Source organism: Ochotona curzoniae, unplaced genomic scaffold (genome assembly GCF_017591425.1).
Source record: "Ochotona curzoniae isolate NIBS_2020 unplaced genomic scaffold, NIBS_Ocur_1.0 contig_50, whole genome shotgun sequence".
Taxonomy (NCBI): Eukaryota; Metazoa; Chordata; class Mammalia; order Lagomorpha; family Ochotonidae; genus Ochotona; species Ochotona curzoniae.
In genome coordinates, this window is record NW_024466446.1 from 3,813,655 (window position 1) to 3,830,983 (window position 17,329).

Below are 17,329 nucleotides of genomic sequence, written 5' to 3' on the forward strand. Positions count from 1 at the left end.
TGTGAGAACTTAAGGGCACCGGAGAAGCATCTCCGAACCAACCTCAGAGCTTCCCGTGGTGTCCAAACAAAACAGGCAATCTCGACTTCCGGATCCTCATTCCTCACCATTCTGGACCAGAATGTGTCTGTCCTGCTCTGAACAGGTAGGCACTCGAGACTCAGAAAGCAAAGCTCTAGCTGCTTCCATAAAGTTTCGCTCCAAGAATCTGTTCTATTTATATCCTTGATCACACTCTTTCCTCAGAAATTAATAGAATATATTTACATGATTCAACACAAACGGTAATCTGACATCAATAATGGGATTCAAAAATTTTTTTTAAAAAAGCAACCAAAGCTTAAGATTTTTTTCTCTGAAATCCCTTGTGCAGAAAAGGGAAAGAAAAGCAACAGATTTCACAGAGATATTTACAGATCTGAAACTAACAAAGTGCTCGAGTCTGCAATGTTCAAAAGTATTCTCAGGGTTGATATGATGGCTCAATTGGCTGATCCTCTGCCTGTAAGTGCTGGAATCCCATGAGTGACGGTTTGCATCCCGGCTGCTCCACTTCCCATCCAGCCCCCTGCTTGTGGTCTGGGAAAGCAGCAGAAACAGACCAAGGGCCTGGGACCCTGCCCCAATGTGGAGACCTAGAAGGAATTCTTGGCTCCTGGCTTTGGATCAGCTCAGCTCTGGCCGTTTCAGTCGCACAATTGGTAAATCACCGGACTGAGGATCTTTCCGTCTCTCCCTTTGGCAGATCTGTCTTTACAATAAAAATAAATCTTAAAAAAAAAAATCATGGGCCCGGCGCGGTGGCGCAGTGGTTAAGGTCCTCGCCTTGCACGCCCAGGATCACATATGGGTGCCGGTTCTAATCCTGGCAGCCCTGCTTCCCTTCCAGCTCCCTGCCTGTGGCCCGGGAAAGCAGTCGAGGACGGCCCAAAGCTTTGGGACCCTGCACCCACATGGGAGACCTGGAGGAGGCTCCTGGCTTCAGATCGGCATAGCATCGGCCGTTGTGGCTCACTTGGGTAGTGAATCATCAGACGGAAGATCTTCCTCTCTGTCTCTCCTCTCTGTATATCCGCCTTTCCAATGGAAAAAAAAAATCATGATATTCTGAAGGGGCTGGTATCGAGGCATGGTAGGCTAGGCTTGCAACCCTGGTGCCCTGGATTGGAGTGCTGGATTGAGTCCCAGGGACTCCCATTTCCAATCCACCTTCCTGTTACTGCGCCTGGCAAGGCAGAATTCTACCCATCTTTAGTAACTGAACATTGTGAGATGCTGGCGCCTACTGAGTTACTTTGGAAAGTGACTCAAGGCAGTGAGTGGGAGGCGCAGTTCCGAGCACCAGATCCAGAAGCCTTTGCGTATCTAGAGACACCCCATAGCAGTGCTTCTGCTAACCAGCCGAAAAACCACCAGCAGCAAACCGGAAAGGAATCCCCACTCCTGGCTACGGCAAAGAGGAGACAGGCTTCCCTAATGTGAAAATAATGTGCATTCTTCAGATGGATTTCCTTAGCTGCCACTGATTCCCCTGGGGACCCTTCTCCTCCCTGCAGGAAGAGTGTTTGTGTCAGAGCTACAGACTGGAAGCTCACAACACCTCATTTATCCTCCGTTACGCCAAGGCAGTGGGAACCTAATTTGCTAGAACACTCTACACTGACAATTAACTTCTCAGTGAACATTAAAACAATTAGGTAATGACGTACCCCGTCACATCTGTGTGCCTCCTCCATCTACACCTGGTACCAATTAAACCATCACTCGGCGCTGTACTTTTTTGCTGCAATCTGATTGGTCGGTCCCACAAGGCTGTCCAACATCTCGACAAATCCCTTTTCAGCTCATGGAACTTACGGGATTGCCACTGGTCAACCAACGAAGAGAGGAAATAGGTTCATGGGACAATCACGTCCTATCTAGGAGCCATGGCTAGGCAGTGGGTCCAGAGGCACCTGTTATCATTCATAGTTTAAATGTAAAACACAGCAAAGAGTCAACATGTTCTCACACTGTGACTCAGGAACCAGGCATTGCACAACGCAGATGGGCGATTCAGTCATGAGGATGTGCAAATACAGTGGCTGCACGGCATCACTCTTTATCCCTGGCCTGCCTTTCAAACTTCCTTCTCTAGATAAAGAACAAAATAACAAATACAAACTCTGGAGCAAACAGTAATATGACTACTTTAAAAGAATGTTTCAGGGCCTAGTGCGGTAGCCTAGTGGCTAAAGTCCTTGCCTTGCATGAGCTGGGATCCCATATGGGTGCCAGTTTCATGTTCTGACTGCTCCACTTCCCTTCCAGCTCCCTGCTTGTGGCCTGGGAAAGCAGTCGAGGACGGCCCACTGTCTTGGGATAATGCACCTGGGTGGGAGACCTGGAAGAAGCTCCTGGCTTCGGACTGGCTCAGCTCTGGCTGTTACGGCCACTTGGGGAGTGAACCAGTGGACGGAAGAGCTTCATCTTTCTCCTTTCTGTAAATCTGCCTTTCCAATAAATACATAAATAAATAAAAATCTTAAAAAGAAAAGAATGTTTCAATGACTTCATAGTACTATCCTTTTGCAACTCAAGAACTGGCCATAGCAAAAATCACATTGGTGCATCGAACAAGCAGGTTGCATAGGAGCCAGTTGGCCATTTTTGTGCCTCATGTTCTCCAGTTCCCGATGAGACACTTTCCAATGCTAAAGCAAGAGCCAAGTACTGGGCCAGGACCTCACTGTGAGTTGTTCAGGTTACAAGCACAGCTTATCATCCCAAAGACACACAGTCAGATGCCTGGTTGCAGTCCAGAAAGGGAAGGTCAGACATGACGATGGAGTCGATAGGGAAGAGTAAAATTGCTCCAGACTGTAGTGCTTGCAGAGGGTTTGAATTAAAGAATATCATCTGAACTCCATGAAAGTATTTTGGTGGTGGTGGCGGGGGAAAGCAGTCATTTTTACACCTGAGAAAGTACTTGAAAGCTTCTCGGTGTTCCAGCAGGCCGCAGTGCCCACGCAGGGAGGGAGGCAGTGCAGCCACCGCAGCCGACGCATCCATGTGGCACGGAGCACTCGACAATGCCGCCACCACCGGCGTTTGCCTTTCTTGGGGACTGCGCACAAGGGCGGGGACACCAGCTTTCTCAACGGCGCCCTTTTCAAATCCCAGACTCCAATCCCGCCAGGAGGAGGATCGGCTGGAGAGAACACTTAGGAAAACCACAGTGTAGTCTTCAGCATGTCAACAAACTGAAACCTTACGTGACTCCTTGGCTTATGAGCCTTTATTTCCGGGCAATCTTTTGACATATCAGGTCAAGTCAAACTCATAAATATGTTGAGCTCCTCCCAGTGCCGGTTCACAGGAGTGATCCGAGTGAGCGAGGCGCTGGCAGCAGTGTCAGCGCCCCGGTACCTTGGAACTGATTAGGAACTGCCAGTGTAGCACGAGGCCCCTCACCCAAAAGCCCCTCCTACGACCTGTGTTGGCAAACTGGAGAGGAAACCTCCAGGAACTGCATTTACGTCCTTGCCGCTCTGTGAGGACAAAAAGTACCTGCTTCTAGTATCTTCCCCTCTGAGGTCTCCCCAGCTTCTCCCCAGGACACCAACACTGCCATCAGCATTTATGGAAACCAGGCAAGTACAAAAGGATGAGAAAGGTTGCCTAGTACAGGCAATATCCCATTTGGGCTTGCCTTTGTCCAAAATTCCATGTTCTTTCGCCATCTCCCCAACTCACTGCCCCGAATACTGCCACAGGCCCAGAAGTGCACAGGGAGTGAATGTGGGAAGCTATCATTCTATTCAGAAGAGGTTCAGCGGAACTCTACAAAGCAAGCGTCACACCTTAACTGGATTTGCCCTCTCTAACATTTAGCCTTGCTTTGAGAAACAGTGACGGATTGGGCTCTAACTCTGCCACTTAATAGTCAGGCACAGCTAAGGAAGAAAAACAAGAAACCACCCACTAAAGTGACGGCTGGCATGAGTCCCTTTAAGTCAATTTTAACTGTTACGCCTTGACCGTCTATAAGACCGATCATGAAGTTATATACAGTCCCTCAGACATGATCTCAACTTCAATTTCTATTAAGTAACTGTGACAAACCAGAAGGACCCAGCCTCCTGGCCTGTTCTGCCTCATCAATGACATGACAGTGTGGCACACAGAACCTAGAAGGAGGATGAACGGTGCTCAAGTCTTTTCTGGACCAGGAACCCTTTTGGGGTGTCAGAGGAGTGAAGCCCTCTTTGAAATCATTCAGAGGAGCACAGACCACAACACTCCCCATACACCTGCAGGGCCTGCCATGAACTCAGGTCCACACAACCCTCTGCTCTGGAACCTCTCTCCTTTTCAGGCTTTCACAGTCAAGAAGCACCGAGCTGCAACATGAAAAGCAGTCGCCGCAGAACAGTAGCAAGCACACACAACACTTGACAGTGTTCAACCCTTTTTTGTGAAACGAACTCTGGTAGTGAAACACATTCTGGGATATTTTTTTTTTAAAGCCAAACAACTCTTAACGCCAATTCTCTAATTCCAAGCCTTTCAAGTAGGAGTATTTAAATAGTCCCTTCAGCTAAATGTTAATGTATATTATCTTTAATCTGATGGAACATCTAGTTTGTATTACTACTGAATGCTCCTGAAAAAAATGACTTTTCAACAGGTTTATTTGCTCAATAGCTGGCCTTTCTAGAGCCAGGCATTTACAAAAAGTTAACTATATGCATAAATAGATTAAATGTGTTCCCTTTATTTAAAAACATGCAAAAAACTCCAAAAAAGCCTGGAGAATCAGAAACAGCCAAATTTGAATTTAAAAATAACAGCTGTCTTACCTCCGCCCAATCAGGGACAGGATTTTGGCACAGCTTAATTGTCCAAATCCCATTTCAGAGAGACTGGGACTCCAGGACTGCAGCTGGGCTTGCAATTTTAGCTTCCCACGAAGGGGCATCATGGGAGGCAACGAGTCTCCTCCCACGTGGGAGAGGCAGGTTTAGTTACCAATTCCTGGCTCTGCCCTAGTCCAGCCCCTGCTGTCAGCGGAAATCCCTAAGGTGGGGAACTGGAGGATAGAGAATCATTCTCTGCCATTCAAAAACATAAAAAGTATATACAAGCAACTGTTTTTAAAATCCCAACAAACAAAAACCCTCTAAAACATAACCAGCTTTTTTTACCCTAATTAACTATGTAAAGATTGTCCCCCCCCAAAAAAAACATAACTAGCTTTATCATCCAACCATTTTAGCAGTAATAAATTTTGGTGCCGTTAATATTTTCATTTTATTAAGGGAGCCATTTGTTTTCCTTATCACAAAAACTTTATACACGAGCACATGGAGTTATTTGGCTATTACGAATAAACACGAACTACCTGCCAACCAGTTCTAGGCTGACAGACAAAAACCCACACACGCCCCACATTCTCGCTTGGATTTTTGTTCTTGATGTAGATGTTGAATATAAAAAGCAGGAAGAAAGAAACCCTAGAGCCTTGGTCATCTTGGTGCCCAAGGTTTGGAATTTGCTCCTCGGACGCCTTCAAGAGTCTCAGACAGGTACAATCTGCTGGTAGGTTTTCCTTTTCAAATCCAATCCAAACCACACACAACAGAATGAACGGACTTATTTCAATCCAGCTATCCTCTTCAAAGCTAGTCATTAAAGATGTGCAAATGCGCAAAGCAACGCTGCTCTATTTATGTAAACACAAATGAAGCACCTCTTATTTCGTTTTAGAATGAGTCTTTAAAAAAAACAGTTGATTATTTTACATCATCAGCACCCTAGAGGTCCCTGCAGGAATCACGCAGGCAACGCAGTCCACACACTTACTGCCTGAAAGGATCATTAGAATATGACAAAAAATCTGATAGGAGAAAAAGGATGCCTAGCAGGCAACAGAAGTCAACACTGTCTTTTTACACTGGTTTCCGTCACACACCCACGTTTTGACCGTGAAGTTCAATGCCTGTGAACTCTAACACATGCACTTCAAATAATCCTTGGCTGCCGAAACTCAAGATCTGTTGGGCCCAGTGTTGCGGCACAGTGGGTCAAGGTGCCACGTGTAATGTTGTTGCCTCCAATTCCAAACAAATTCCCTGCTAAGATGCTAGAGAAAGCAGAAGATGGCCCAAGTCCCTGGGCACCTGCCATCTATGTGGGAGACCCAGAGGTTCCTGGCTTGAGTTAGTTGAGCCACAGGCATCGTGGTCATTCAAGGAGCGAACCACAAAGAAGATGTCTTTCCTTCTAAATCTACCTTTCAAATACACATATACACCCAAGAACAACAACAACAAAAAATTCAAGAACTATGTTTTCTGTCAAGGGTATGCAGCTTGGGCCTGTCACAATAGCATAATGATTAAGGTCCTCGCCTTGAACGTGCTGGGATCCCATATGGGTGCTGGTTCTAATCCCGGCAGCTCCATTCCCCAACCAGCTCCCTGCTTGTGGCCTGGGAAAGCAAGCAGTTGAGGATGGCTCAAAGCCTTGGGACCCTGCACCCATGTGGGAGACCTGGAAAGAGGTTCCTGGCTCCTGGCTTCGGATTGGCGTGGCACCGGCCATTGTGGCCACTTGGAGAGTGAATCATTGGATGGAAGATTTTCCTCTCTATCTCTCTTCCTGTCTGTACATCTGCCTTTCCAATAAAATAAATTTTTTAAAAAAAAGGGTATGCAACTTATCTATCACTTTCTCTTTACTCCAACCTTAAACCCCAATGAACTGTTCACTCACACTGTTGAGCTGAATGAGAAATTAAACACGAAGACATTCCGACACAACTGGAGCTCAGGCCAGGCCTCCCCTCACTCACGCGCACAGGGTTTCCGAAGGGCTCGCACCAGGGTACTTCGTGCATAACGGACGCGAATGTGTTGGTGAACTTTGCTAAGCATCTTGTCCTTTAATATGCATGTTGGTCTCCAAAAAAGGCTTTCTGATGACAGAGACCTGTCCCGTATGCCCTTCCTGTAGGAGCGCTCCCGACTTTCCTGGTACTCAGGGTCAGACAGTGGTACTGGGAGTGGGGAGGGGCAAGGTGAATGAGAATATCCCAGATTGAGTCAATCAACCAAAAATACAGCCCGCAGCCTGGAGGAGGTGGCCTTCCCTGCACTTCTGCCACCTGCTTTCTGGTGCGGGGTTAGGTGTTCTTGCTTTTTCCCTAATTGGACACTCTGCTGAAGCAGTGAAGAAAGCAAAGAGGCTGAATCGCTCTAAGGAGATGGGTGTGGCAAAACAGAAAGGCCCCGTGCTTCCGTCAACGCCAGTTTACTTCTGTTTGTATTTAGTGTGTAAAATATTTCGACCCCTAGATAACACTCTTTTACCGGCCCCCCATCTCCCTCAGCGTTTTCCCAAAGAAGAGTTTCAGTACCAGAATTTAAAAGCCAAGTTACCCCTCCTCCCATGCACACCCTCACACCTGAAGGACACCAGAACCTGCCTCAAAGAGAGCTGCTGAGCAACAAGCATTCCACAAGGAAGAGCCTGCCACTGAAAAGAAAGAACAAAAAATCTAAATAAACGCATCAACCTGAAAGGATTTCCGCACCTTCGTCACTAACAAAACAGCATCTGTCTGATTTAAAAGTTCAGCATCTCCTTGTTTTGGCCATATTAAGTATGTTCTCACACACACACACACACACACACACACACACACACACAAAATGCTCACAATATGGTTGCTTATACAGACAGAAACAGGCAAAAGGGGAAAAAAAAACCCACATTGTTTCAGTTGAAAGGGGTCAACTGTTCCTGTTTGTGCCACAGGCATTGGGAAATGCGTTTTAACACACACACACACACACACACACACGTCTTCCTACAGCGCCCTGGCAGGAGACACGCCCTGCCCAGGAGACACAGCCTGGGGAAGCAGCGCTGGCAGGGAACTGTGTGTGTGTGTGTGTGTGTGCGCGTGTGAACATATTTAGTACGCGGCAAGCGTTCGAGTACTTACTGTGCCTGGCTCTCTGTCTGCTCCCGAGGTTACCAAGAAACGCACAGACATGCCCGTTCAGACACAGAAGCAAGAACAGAAATAAAAAAAAGGGGGGAATAATTAGAACACAAGCCCCAAACAGTTTTAAAAATGGCTTTTATTTATATAAGTCATTGCACATTCCTAATACAGTGATTTCCTGAAAATTACAGTATTTTGTAAACATAAGATTTACAGTTTAACCATACACAAAGCCTATTTTTTTTTATTTCTTGACAGAATAAATTACTTTTCTTCAAAAAATTAGTCAAGTGCAATTTTGCCCAATATTTAATGCATACTAGAATTAAAGCCTATGGGACTAAGTGGTAACAGATGCAATTATCAAACCTTTCATTTGAACACATTCACTTTCAAATTTAACTTCTTATTGTGCCCCATTGAACAACATTAGTTTCTTTGAAAATTACCCAATTAGGCAGTTAACAGTTTTCCATAATACGGTACAGGCCACTGGCATTAACTAGGCAGTTGCCAAGCTGTCAAGATGCCTGCACCTAACGAGAATGGGAAATCTACAGATGCCCTCGGCCAAGCCCGCAAGCTTGCTTTCCAGGGTGGGCCGTGTCTCCATGAGCAGCTCTCTGTGACACGTCCTCTTATCTCACTGCTCTCAGGATAGGATGGGGGGAAGGGGGCTTGGCTTTAGCGATGCGCTCAACTTTGCCGCACGGTATGGGTATCAGGACTAGGTCCTAATCTGGCTTGCCCGGCCTCTCACCTCTGTGGTGCTCTGCCTCGTGGTGCTTCTTGTCATCTTTGATTGCCAAGTGAGACTGCCCACTCAGAGCACTCGACAGCGCGAGGAGGCCGGCGCTGCCCCCGAGGGGCGGGATTCCAGGAGGCTGCAGTCCCGAAGGGTGAGGTGTTAGAGGCACTGGGGGCCCGTGGCCATGAGAAAGATGCTGAGCTTGCAACTGCTGCTGCTGTTGATGGCAGGGGGGTGGGGCAAGGGGGGAGGGAGGGAAGCGTGGCAGAGACAGCATCGGGGGACAGCAGATGTGAGCACAGCGGCACAAGGGCGGACACACACAGATGGGGGAGGGCAGAGACAGAGGGAGGAAAAGGGAAAAATGTGATTAATTCTTACAGTTCACCAAAAGTTTCACCTCCTCAAGCACCACCCTCACCTTCCCATACAGTAACATGTCACTTTCTAGCGTAACAAATCCCTGGCAGTGGCGCTATCGGTCTTTAAGCAAAGTCTATCAATCAGCACGCTGGACAGGGCTCCATGCAGGGATCAAAGCGAAGAGAACACCGACTCTGAGGTGGCGGAGTTGCAAAGACTCATCCTGACTTCAAGGAGGGGATGGGAAGAGGTGCGTGATTGACAACACAGTAACCATAATCTCCCCTAGACTCTGCGCCAGACCACATCCTGGCACTGACCGACTACAATAGTGGCATGAAGCAAACAAACCTAGTCCCTTGGTGTGTCTCGGAGGTATCACCCACGCACCTGTGTGTCCTGATTCCACGAAACCATCTCCGATCCCCGAGCATATACTGGTGTATTCCCATTTGCTGGAAGGGATGCATTGAGGAAACTGCCAACCTTCTCCCTTCAGCTACAGAGGACCAAGGAAAACGCTGGAAAGCACCTTCGATGGAGCTGCCTTTTGTCCCCCAGACAGCCCACAGAAGGGACAGTCTCAGGGAGCAGGCCTTAGAACCCTCCGAGCTGATGAAGAGTGGTATCGGTCCTTTCCTTGCTCCTAAACCCACACCTCAAAACCCGCCCCTTCCATGCCATGAATAAAACAAGGAAGTCCAGAGAGGGGCAGAACCTTGGCACTTGCTCCCCAGCTGCCTGGAATGTTCAACTGAGGGGGCCCCAAGTGCCTGTTCCTAAGGTCCTTTGCCATTACGCCCTGTGGCCTCCATTACTCGGCCAGTTCCACCACGCAACATCCTCGCCCTGAAATGTTACGTTCAAAGATGTTGCATGCAATGATGAAGTTATCAATCTCATCCTACGCCAGGTGTTCAACACCAACTTCACCTGCGATGTGATACTACAACAAGGCAATCTGAGCTTTCTTCCCTGGGACTCAATGACTCATTCTGTTTACTGCCCCTGGTGCCAAATCTTTAGTCAGATTTCCACCGAGATGACGGACTGATTTTTAACTGCGTCTCAGACACACTTCCCACCCCCCACCACCGCAGCAGTAAAGAGAAAACATTTCACAATCAAGTTTCAACCACTTTTAGCATCTTGAAAACAATCCTTGGGACTTCCTTTTTAAAACTTCCATCCGAGACAGTCACATTCTAATTAGAGAAGAGTGGGAAAGGGGGTGAGGGTGGAGTGGGTGGCATGAATCACATTCGTGCAAAGTATTTATAAACCACTCATTCACCACCTGAGACCACAGTAACAACTTCTTTATGCATAGAGAGCACCTTCCTGTCATCCCACAGACACTAATTCTTTCTCTGTCACCTTCTTTAAGAGCCGGGAGACAGTGAGACATTAAACTGAAGAAGCTGGCAGAGGCATCACGGTCCACTAGGCATGCTCATTAGCACTTAATTAGGAACTAGACACCTGCCATAAGAAATGTGAGCACAGAAGGATGAGGAGCACGAGCAATTACTATCATTACTCAGAGAGTAAGAGCTATGTCCGGCTTCTCGAGGGTGGGGTGCGGGTGGCGGGCGGAATGCAATGAGGCATACACAAGCAAGCGCAGCGGGGTAATTAAGCAGGGCACTGATTAAAAGATGAGGAGCCAGGCTGAGCAGAGGGGAAGGAGTTTAACTACAGGGTAGAAGATGCCACCTTGTAAACACCTCCCTGTATCCCCAACTTGTCCCCCAAATCAACATCACAGCCACCAGAGGACCTCTCAGAATTGGGACATCACACACACACACACACACACACACACACACACACACACACACACACACACACACACACACACACACACACACACACACACACACACACACACACACACACACACACACACACACACACACCCCGTATTTGGTACACAAGAAGGAAGAAGCAATTTCCCGCTAATATCCATCAACCGGAGCAGTCAGTGGTCCAACCGGCCACAGGGCACTCCCACTCCCATTGTGCTCCGGTTTTTCAAGTTCCTTGAAGAAATAGCTCACTGTGTGTTGCTAGAGATAACTGGCTTCCTCTATTCTGAACTTACCTCTCCCAAAAGTTTCTTATTATTATTTTTTTTAAAAAGCAGATCCTTTACCAACGGGATGAATTCTAAGAAGCCACTGGATGGGTGACAAGAACCAGAGACACTGTGGTCCCAGGGAAAGTGGACAGGGTCGGCCTGTCCACTTTGTTAGTACTCCTAGATGCTAACATCAGAGCGGCTTGGCTGGTGACATCCATACCACGCTGACCGCAGGGAGCCAGGGATCATGGCTCCACTTCACACGTGAGCCTGGCTCACAGCTAAGAGGCCTACCACAGGGCTCAGAGTCCGTCCTACAGCAGTCTTTTTCTCATCACCCCACTGGCCCAGCCATACTCCCAAGCACGAGGAAGGAACACTGTGTCCACTGAAGATGACGTTGCATGCCCTGCCTGGCTAGTGAGATGCTTCCCTTCACCATCAGGTGGTGTGACTGCAGTGAACACAGAGTGTGCCTCCCGACCACCATCCCTCTTGCTCTCTCTCTCTCTCTCCCCTCGGTGCCTGCCTGAAATCAAAGAAAGGCTCATCGTATTTGCTCCTGGTTGTCTCACAATAAAGTTATATAAAGGACCATCGAGCCTTAATCGGCTTGGCTCTGGCTCTGTCTAGAAGCAACTGCTTAGCATTAAAAAATGACAAGTGTCATACCTAAGATAAACCATTTACTTAAAAGAACACAGAGTCCCTGTTTAAAGAAATTACGAACTCCGAAAGGACAGCCCAGCCTTGCCCCTCCTGTCCTTGGAACCATTTTCTCTGAGCAAGGGTTGCTGCAGATAGCGTACCACCCATCACCCTTATCAAACGCATACTCATCAATCAATTTCAATGATGTGTTTCAGGAGTGAGAGCTCCTGGTGCAGTGTGTAAGGCTGCTGCCTGAGACACCCACACCTACAATCAGAGTGTCCCTTGCAGTCCTAACTGCTCCGCTTCCAATCCAGCTCCCTTCTAATCCACCCGCGAAGCAGCAAATGATGGTTCAAGCACTTGTATCCCAGCCTCCCATATAGGAGACCCAGATGGAGTTCCTGGCTCCTGGCGTTTATGTCACTCTGTCTTTCAAATTAATAAATGTTTAAAAGAAGAACATTGGGGTCGGTGCAATGGTGTACCAGGCTAATCCTCCATCCGGGTGCTGTTTTTTCCCCAGATGGCCACTGATTCTACTCCAGCCTGCTCCACTTCCAACCCAGCCCCCTGCTGGCGGCTGGGAGGGCAGCAGAAAGAGGACAAGGCCCCTCTACCTCCGTGGGAGATATGAAGGAAGCTCTCAACTCCCAGCTTTGGACAAGCCCAGCTCTGGCCTTTGCAGCTATTTAGGGAGCGAAACAGCAGGTAAAAGATCTCTCTGTGTGTCTGTCTCTAAGTAAATAAATCTTAGCGGGTGGCGGGGCGAGGGGTGGAGGGTAAGTTATTTAGAGACCAGAGTTTGGTATAGCAGCTTAAACTGCTTCTTAGGATGCCTGCAGCCCTTGGCTTAAGTTCTGGTCTCTGTTTATAAAACAACTCCCTGCTAATGTGCATCTTGGAAAGAAGTAGGTGATGACTCAAGTCCTTGGGTCCCTGCCACCCACACAGAGGACCAGAATAGAATTCCCAGCTTTCGCCTAACCGAGCTGTGCCTTCTATAGGTATCTGAGGAATAAACCAGGCAAATACAAGATCTCTTGAAAATGATTTTTTTTCTAATTTTTTAAAAAAAATTAGGACAAAGCACACCCAGCATTGCTATACAGTCAAAATTGCAACAGCTCTAGCAACTGGAATTTACATCTGTCCTCTATCAGCCAAAACCTACACTTACCAGTTAGGAAACTGCAAGGTCATTTTCAACATGACAGGAATGGTGGGAAAAGTCATTAATTTATGATGATTAGGGAACTCTCTCTAAAGGTGATACTTGCAGATTTATATATCATATACAAAGCATGAGAACAGTTTGCAAAACTCTTGGGAAAAGTGTCTGATGAGCGCTGGTGCTTCTTAGCAATGCAGCTGGTTGCACAGTCTAGATCAGTTGTTCTCAGACATGGCATGGCAGCCCTCCTGCTCCCTGTCCCAGGGACAGATGGCACCGCCCAGGGACAGGTGTGTTTCTCACCCATGGGAAGAAGGGAGAGTGGAGTGCTGGTGGCATCTAGTGAGTAGAGACCAGAGTGGCTGCCAAGCACCTTACAAGGAGTGTCAACCCCATCTCCCACCCCAGAGAACCAACCATTGAGCTCTAAATGTTCAGCAGTGCTAAGGTGGAGCAACTTATCTGGAGCTAGGCTGGAATCTCATTTCACCCCTTTCCAATTTACATTCTTAAAAGCCAAGTGCCTTGCCAACCTGTCGTTCACCATGCTGAAAATCACCACCTGCTTTCTGAAGCTGGTAGGGGGCTGGGAGTGAGTCGTATTTTACCAGCTGAGAAAGGGCTTGCACTGGTAACTTGTCCATACTGGAGTTCTCCTGCCTCACTGGAAACTATTGCCGAGAAAGTGAAAAATGTGCTTGCTATCATGAAGACAATGAGAACAGCCCGAGAGTGCGACAAGCAAAAACAAACACCAAATCCTGAGTTAATGGTTCTGAAAATCCACAAGGAATAAAGTAACCTCATCCGTGTCACACAACAGCCATGCATTCAGAATTCTAATTCATTTTAGTTAGTACAGCATGGGTCAACTATGTTACTGAACTATAATGAAACAGATTTTGCCTTTTGTAGTCAAGGTCTTAATGTAATGGCATAGTGGTTTCAACAGTTTTGCTTCTAAAACACTGGTACACCACATGGCTTATCATGAAAAGAGATTCCTATAAAATTGGGAAAGACACTCGGAAAGAAGATAAAGGCTAACACTCCCCACCCCTTTTCCTCACTAGATGCAGAGCTGCACGCCCACAAATACTGAATCAGCTTCAATGTGTACAATTTGAGCCATTTGATAATCCTAGGGAAAAACATGTCATAAAAGAAATCACAAACTTTATCCGAGCACAGCTACACCCTTGGCCCCAAAAAGCATCTCTGAGTGAGAGAGCTTGGGATGTAAACACCTGTAAAGGGGACCAAACCGTGTCGACTAACAATTCTCTCCCACATCTGATAAGTATTCCACATTCAAAATAGACCAGAAGCTCAAGCAACGCAGCATCAAATTAACTAATAACCAACCACACAAGGAAGCACTGGGCAAAAGACCCAAGCAAATGTTTTCCAAAGATAGCCAAAATGGGCAACAGGTATATGGTGGTGGGGGGGAGGGTGATGCTAATTATCTGAGAAATGCAAATCAACCCAACGATGAGGTATACCACTTCATACCTGTTAGGGTGGCTAAAATGATAATCCTAAAAATACAACAACCAGACACAGGAGGGCACTAACATTGGTAAGATAACATGGGCTGAGGGCACCTTGGCATGTTATTGCTAGGAATATAAACACATCCAGCCCTGATGGAGACTAGAACCTGCGCTTCTCAAAAAAACTGAAACAGAACTAAATGATCCAGCAAGCCCACATCTGGGTACGTATTTAAAGAAAGGGCGATCGACATCTCAAAGCAACATGTGCATCCCCGTGCTCATGACAGCATTACTCACGACTACCAAGGTGGGGAAGCACAAATATTCAACCAACATACACAATGCAAATGCAGCCTACAGTTGTAACGGAGTATCACTCGGCCACTGTGGGATGCAGGCAGGCACACACCCTGATCTACTTCCCATGCGGAACCTAAGAGCCCAACTTAGAAAAGTAATGAGCATGATATTAGTGGCCTAGGAGCTGGGGAGTTGATGGCACAGAGATGTTGGTCAAAGGGCATAAGGGTCTAGTAACGGTACACTAGCCGTAGGTCCAACCCTGTGTTCTATCCTTGAAACGTGCTAAGAGTACAGGCCTTAGGTGCTCCTTCCATCCACACACACATACGTGGTGACTGCGAGGCGGTGAGTAAACCAGCTTGATCACAGTCATCACTTCACAGTGTACACATGCATCAAGGCATCGATGGGGACACCTCAAAGACCTATCCGAGGTCCTCCACCAACAAAGCTGGGGCGGGGATAAACAAAACAGGACAAAAGTAACAGGGACCAGCACGCAGGCAGGCAGGCACCCAGACAAAGCACCCGCACGTGCTGAGAAACACTGGGCCTGCTCCTTCCCCCTTCGGCCAATGCACACGGCCAGTCCACCTGGCTAGGACTTCAAGGTCGAAAGAGGAAGCTTTCCAAAGGTGCATTTCAAAAACTACACAGGCTTTGCACTAACACACCATCCGCCCTCAGGGAGAATCATCACTTTACATCTGCTGGGCTGGCAAGGATCAAAAGGATGGGATATGAAGAAATTGGAAATGCCACACAAGGCTCTGGAAATACAAGCGGGCATGACTACGCTGCGGAATAGGCCAGCAGAAGCACAAGGAAGTGAGTGACGGGGGTACGCACTGGGAACAGCATTCAGGATGCTGCTGGCGACAGCCACGTGCCACAATTAAGGGGTCCTGGTTGAGTTCCAGCTCCACATCCCACTGTCTGCTCGTGCCCAACCCGGAAGGCAGCAGATGATGGGTGACACCGATGGACTCTGGACTGGAGCCTGGCCACGGATTAGTTGGGATTTGAGGGGTGGGAGGTGTGAACTGGCAGACAGAATCTGTGTGTTTACTTCTCTTTCAAATAAAATAATTTTTAAAATGCAACTGAAATAAGAAAGTTACCACATGATGTGGCAATTCTATTTCTTAGGTAGGTATAAGATGCAACAGAAAAAAAAAATACCTATCTAGAGATGTAGCATTACCCATTACCACCAACCAACAGACACATTCTTAAGGGCCATCAACCAGTGTGGTATATTGATGAAATCATGTTCAGCAAGTAACAGGACTGAGTGCTGGTGCTTGCTCCAATATGGATAAGCCAGGAACACAGGCTCTGATTCCATCAACAAAGACCGAAGGCAGACTATGCTGACTATGGCCTGGTGCCACATGGGCTGAAGGGTGAACGGCTCTGACTGTACAGTTTCTTAAGTGTATAGACACTGGGCTATTTGCTTTCAAAAGATGCATTTAAAGGATGGCTGTCACAGCTCCACTTAAAGAAAAACCGAAAGCAGAATCATAAAGGCATTAACGCTTAAAATCAGGTTCTCTTTCGGCTTTGCAGTTTCTCTCATTCCGAAAAACATGATACATACCGCCTTGTCCCCAGGGAATCAAGCGAACAGCCTAGGAAAATATGTAGGGTAGTAAAAAAAAAAAATCAATAACACTTTTCTAATAATTAAAAGCACACACTGATTATACACAAAGAATCCTGATTCTGAAGCCAACGCCTGCATTTGTTGGACACAGCTACTTTAAGTCTTCAGTGGAAACAAACCAGAAACAGACAGAAATTACCAACATCAAAACCAAGGAAGGAACAAGATACTGAAGAGGCTTCCATGGTCTCCTTGTAATGCTGTGCCTTCGTTTGGGAAGTCTACGGAAAGGCCTGGGCTACTGGAACTGAGGCAGAGGGCAAGTCAGCAGAGCCAAAAGACACGTGTTTATTGAGACTCTAGTTTAGCCTTTTCTTCTTGCCCAGGAGTGGGTTACGCATTCTTCTCCCAGGGTGAACTCGTTCCATACAGAAACTTACAGCTGGGTTACTGATGGGCTTTGCGGGGATTAACTGCCTACTCGCCAAGGGTAAGATGCTAACCTCATCCTCTTAAACTTCACACGCTACAATCCCATAGACAGCTGACATCTAGAGCCCAAGGAGAAAAATAATCCCCCATTTTGCTAATCCTTAAACCAATCATCTCATGCAACACTGAAGAGCCCTTTGGGGCTACAACTCGTTCTCTCAAGGAGAAAAATCCTCCTTCCGTAGACCCGTCACCGGTTTGCACTCATAACCACCCCCCCTACACAGACTTCAACAAAACACCCTGGGTTCTTTTACTGCCAAATAAGTTGTTTCAAAAGTACCGAGAATGGCAAGTTCCTAAGGAGCAGGAATACACAAAACTGATGGGAAGCCAGATTCCACACCTGGGCCCCATAGGACTCCACAGAAGTTACATTCAAGGAAAAGAAACCAAGACTGAGTCCAAATGGGT

The 17,329-nt window shown here is 47.2% G+C and overlaps 1 protein-coding gene across 20 annotated transcripts in view; it reads right to left on the reverse strand.

The window, feature by feature from the left end:
- Positions 1 to 17,329, reverse strand: part of LOC121162044 (transducin-like enhancer protein 1) — a 78,714-nt gene that overhangs the window by 29,023 nt on the left and 32,362 nt on the right. For 7 of the 20 annotated variants that reach the window (XM_040988845.1, XM_040988853.1, XM_040988851.1 and 4 more), the window contains 2 exons: positions 8,754 to 8,955; positions 5,073 to 5,093 (listed from right to left, as the gene is read on the reverse strand). The exons of 2 other annotated variants lie outside the window; for them this stretch is intronic. In XM_040988845.1, coding sequence (XP_040844779.1) covers positions 5,073 to 5,093; positions 8,754 to 8,955 — 223 coding nt within the window. Of the gene's footprint in view, positions 1 to 5,072; positions 5,094 to 7,990; positions 8,008 to 8,737; positions 8,959 to 17,329 lie in introns of all 20 variants that reach the window. 11 more of the 20 variants (XM_040988841.1, XM_040988838.1, XM_040988837.1 and 8 more) reach the window with 4 other exon arrangements.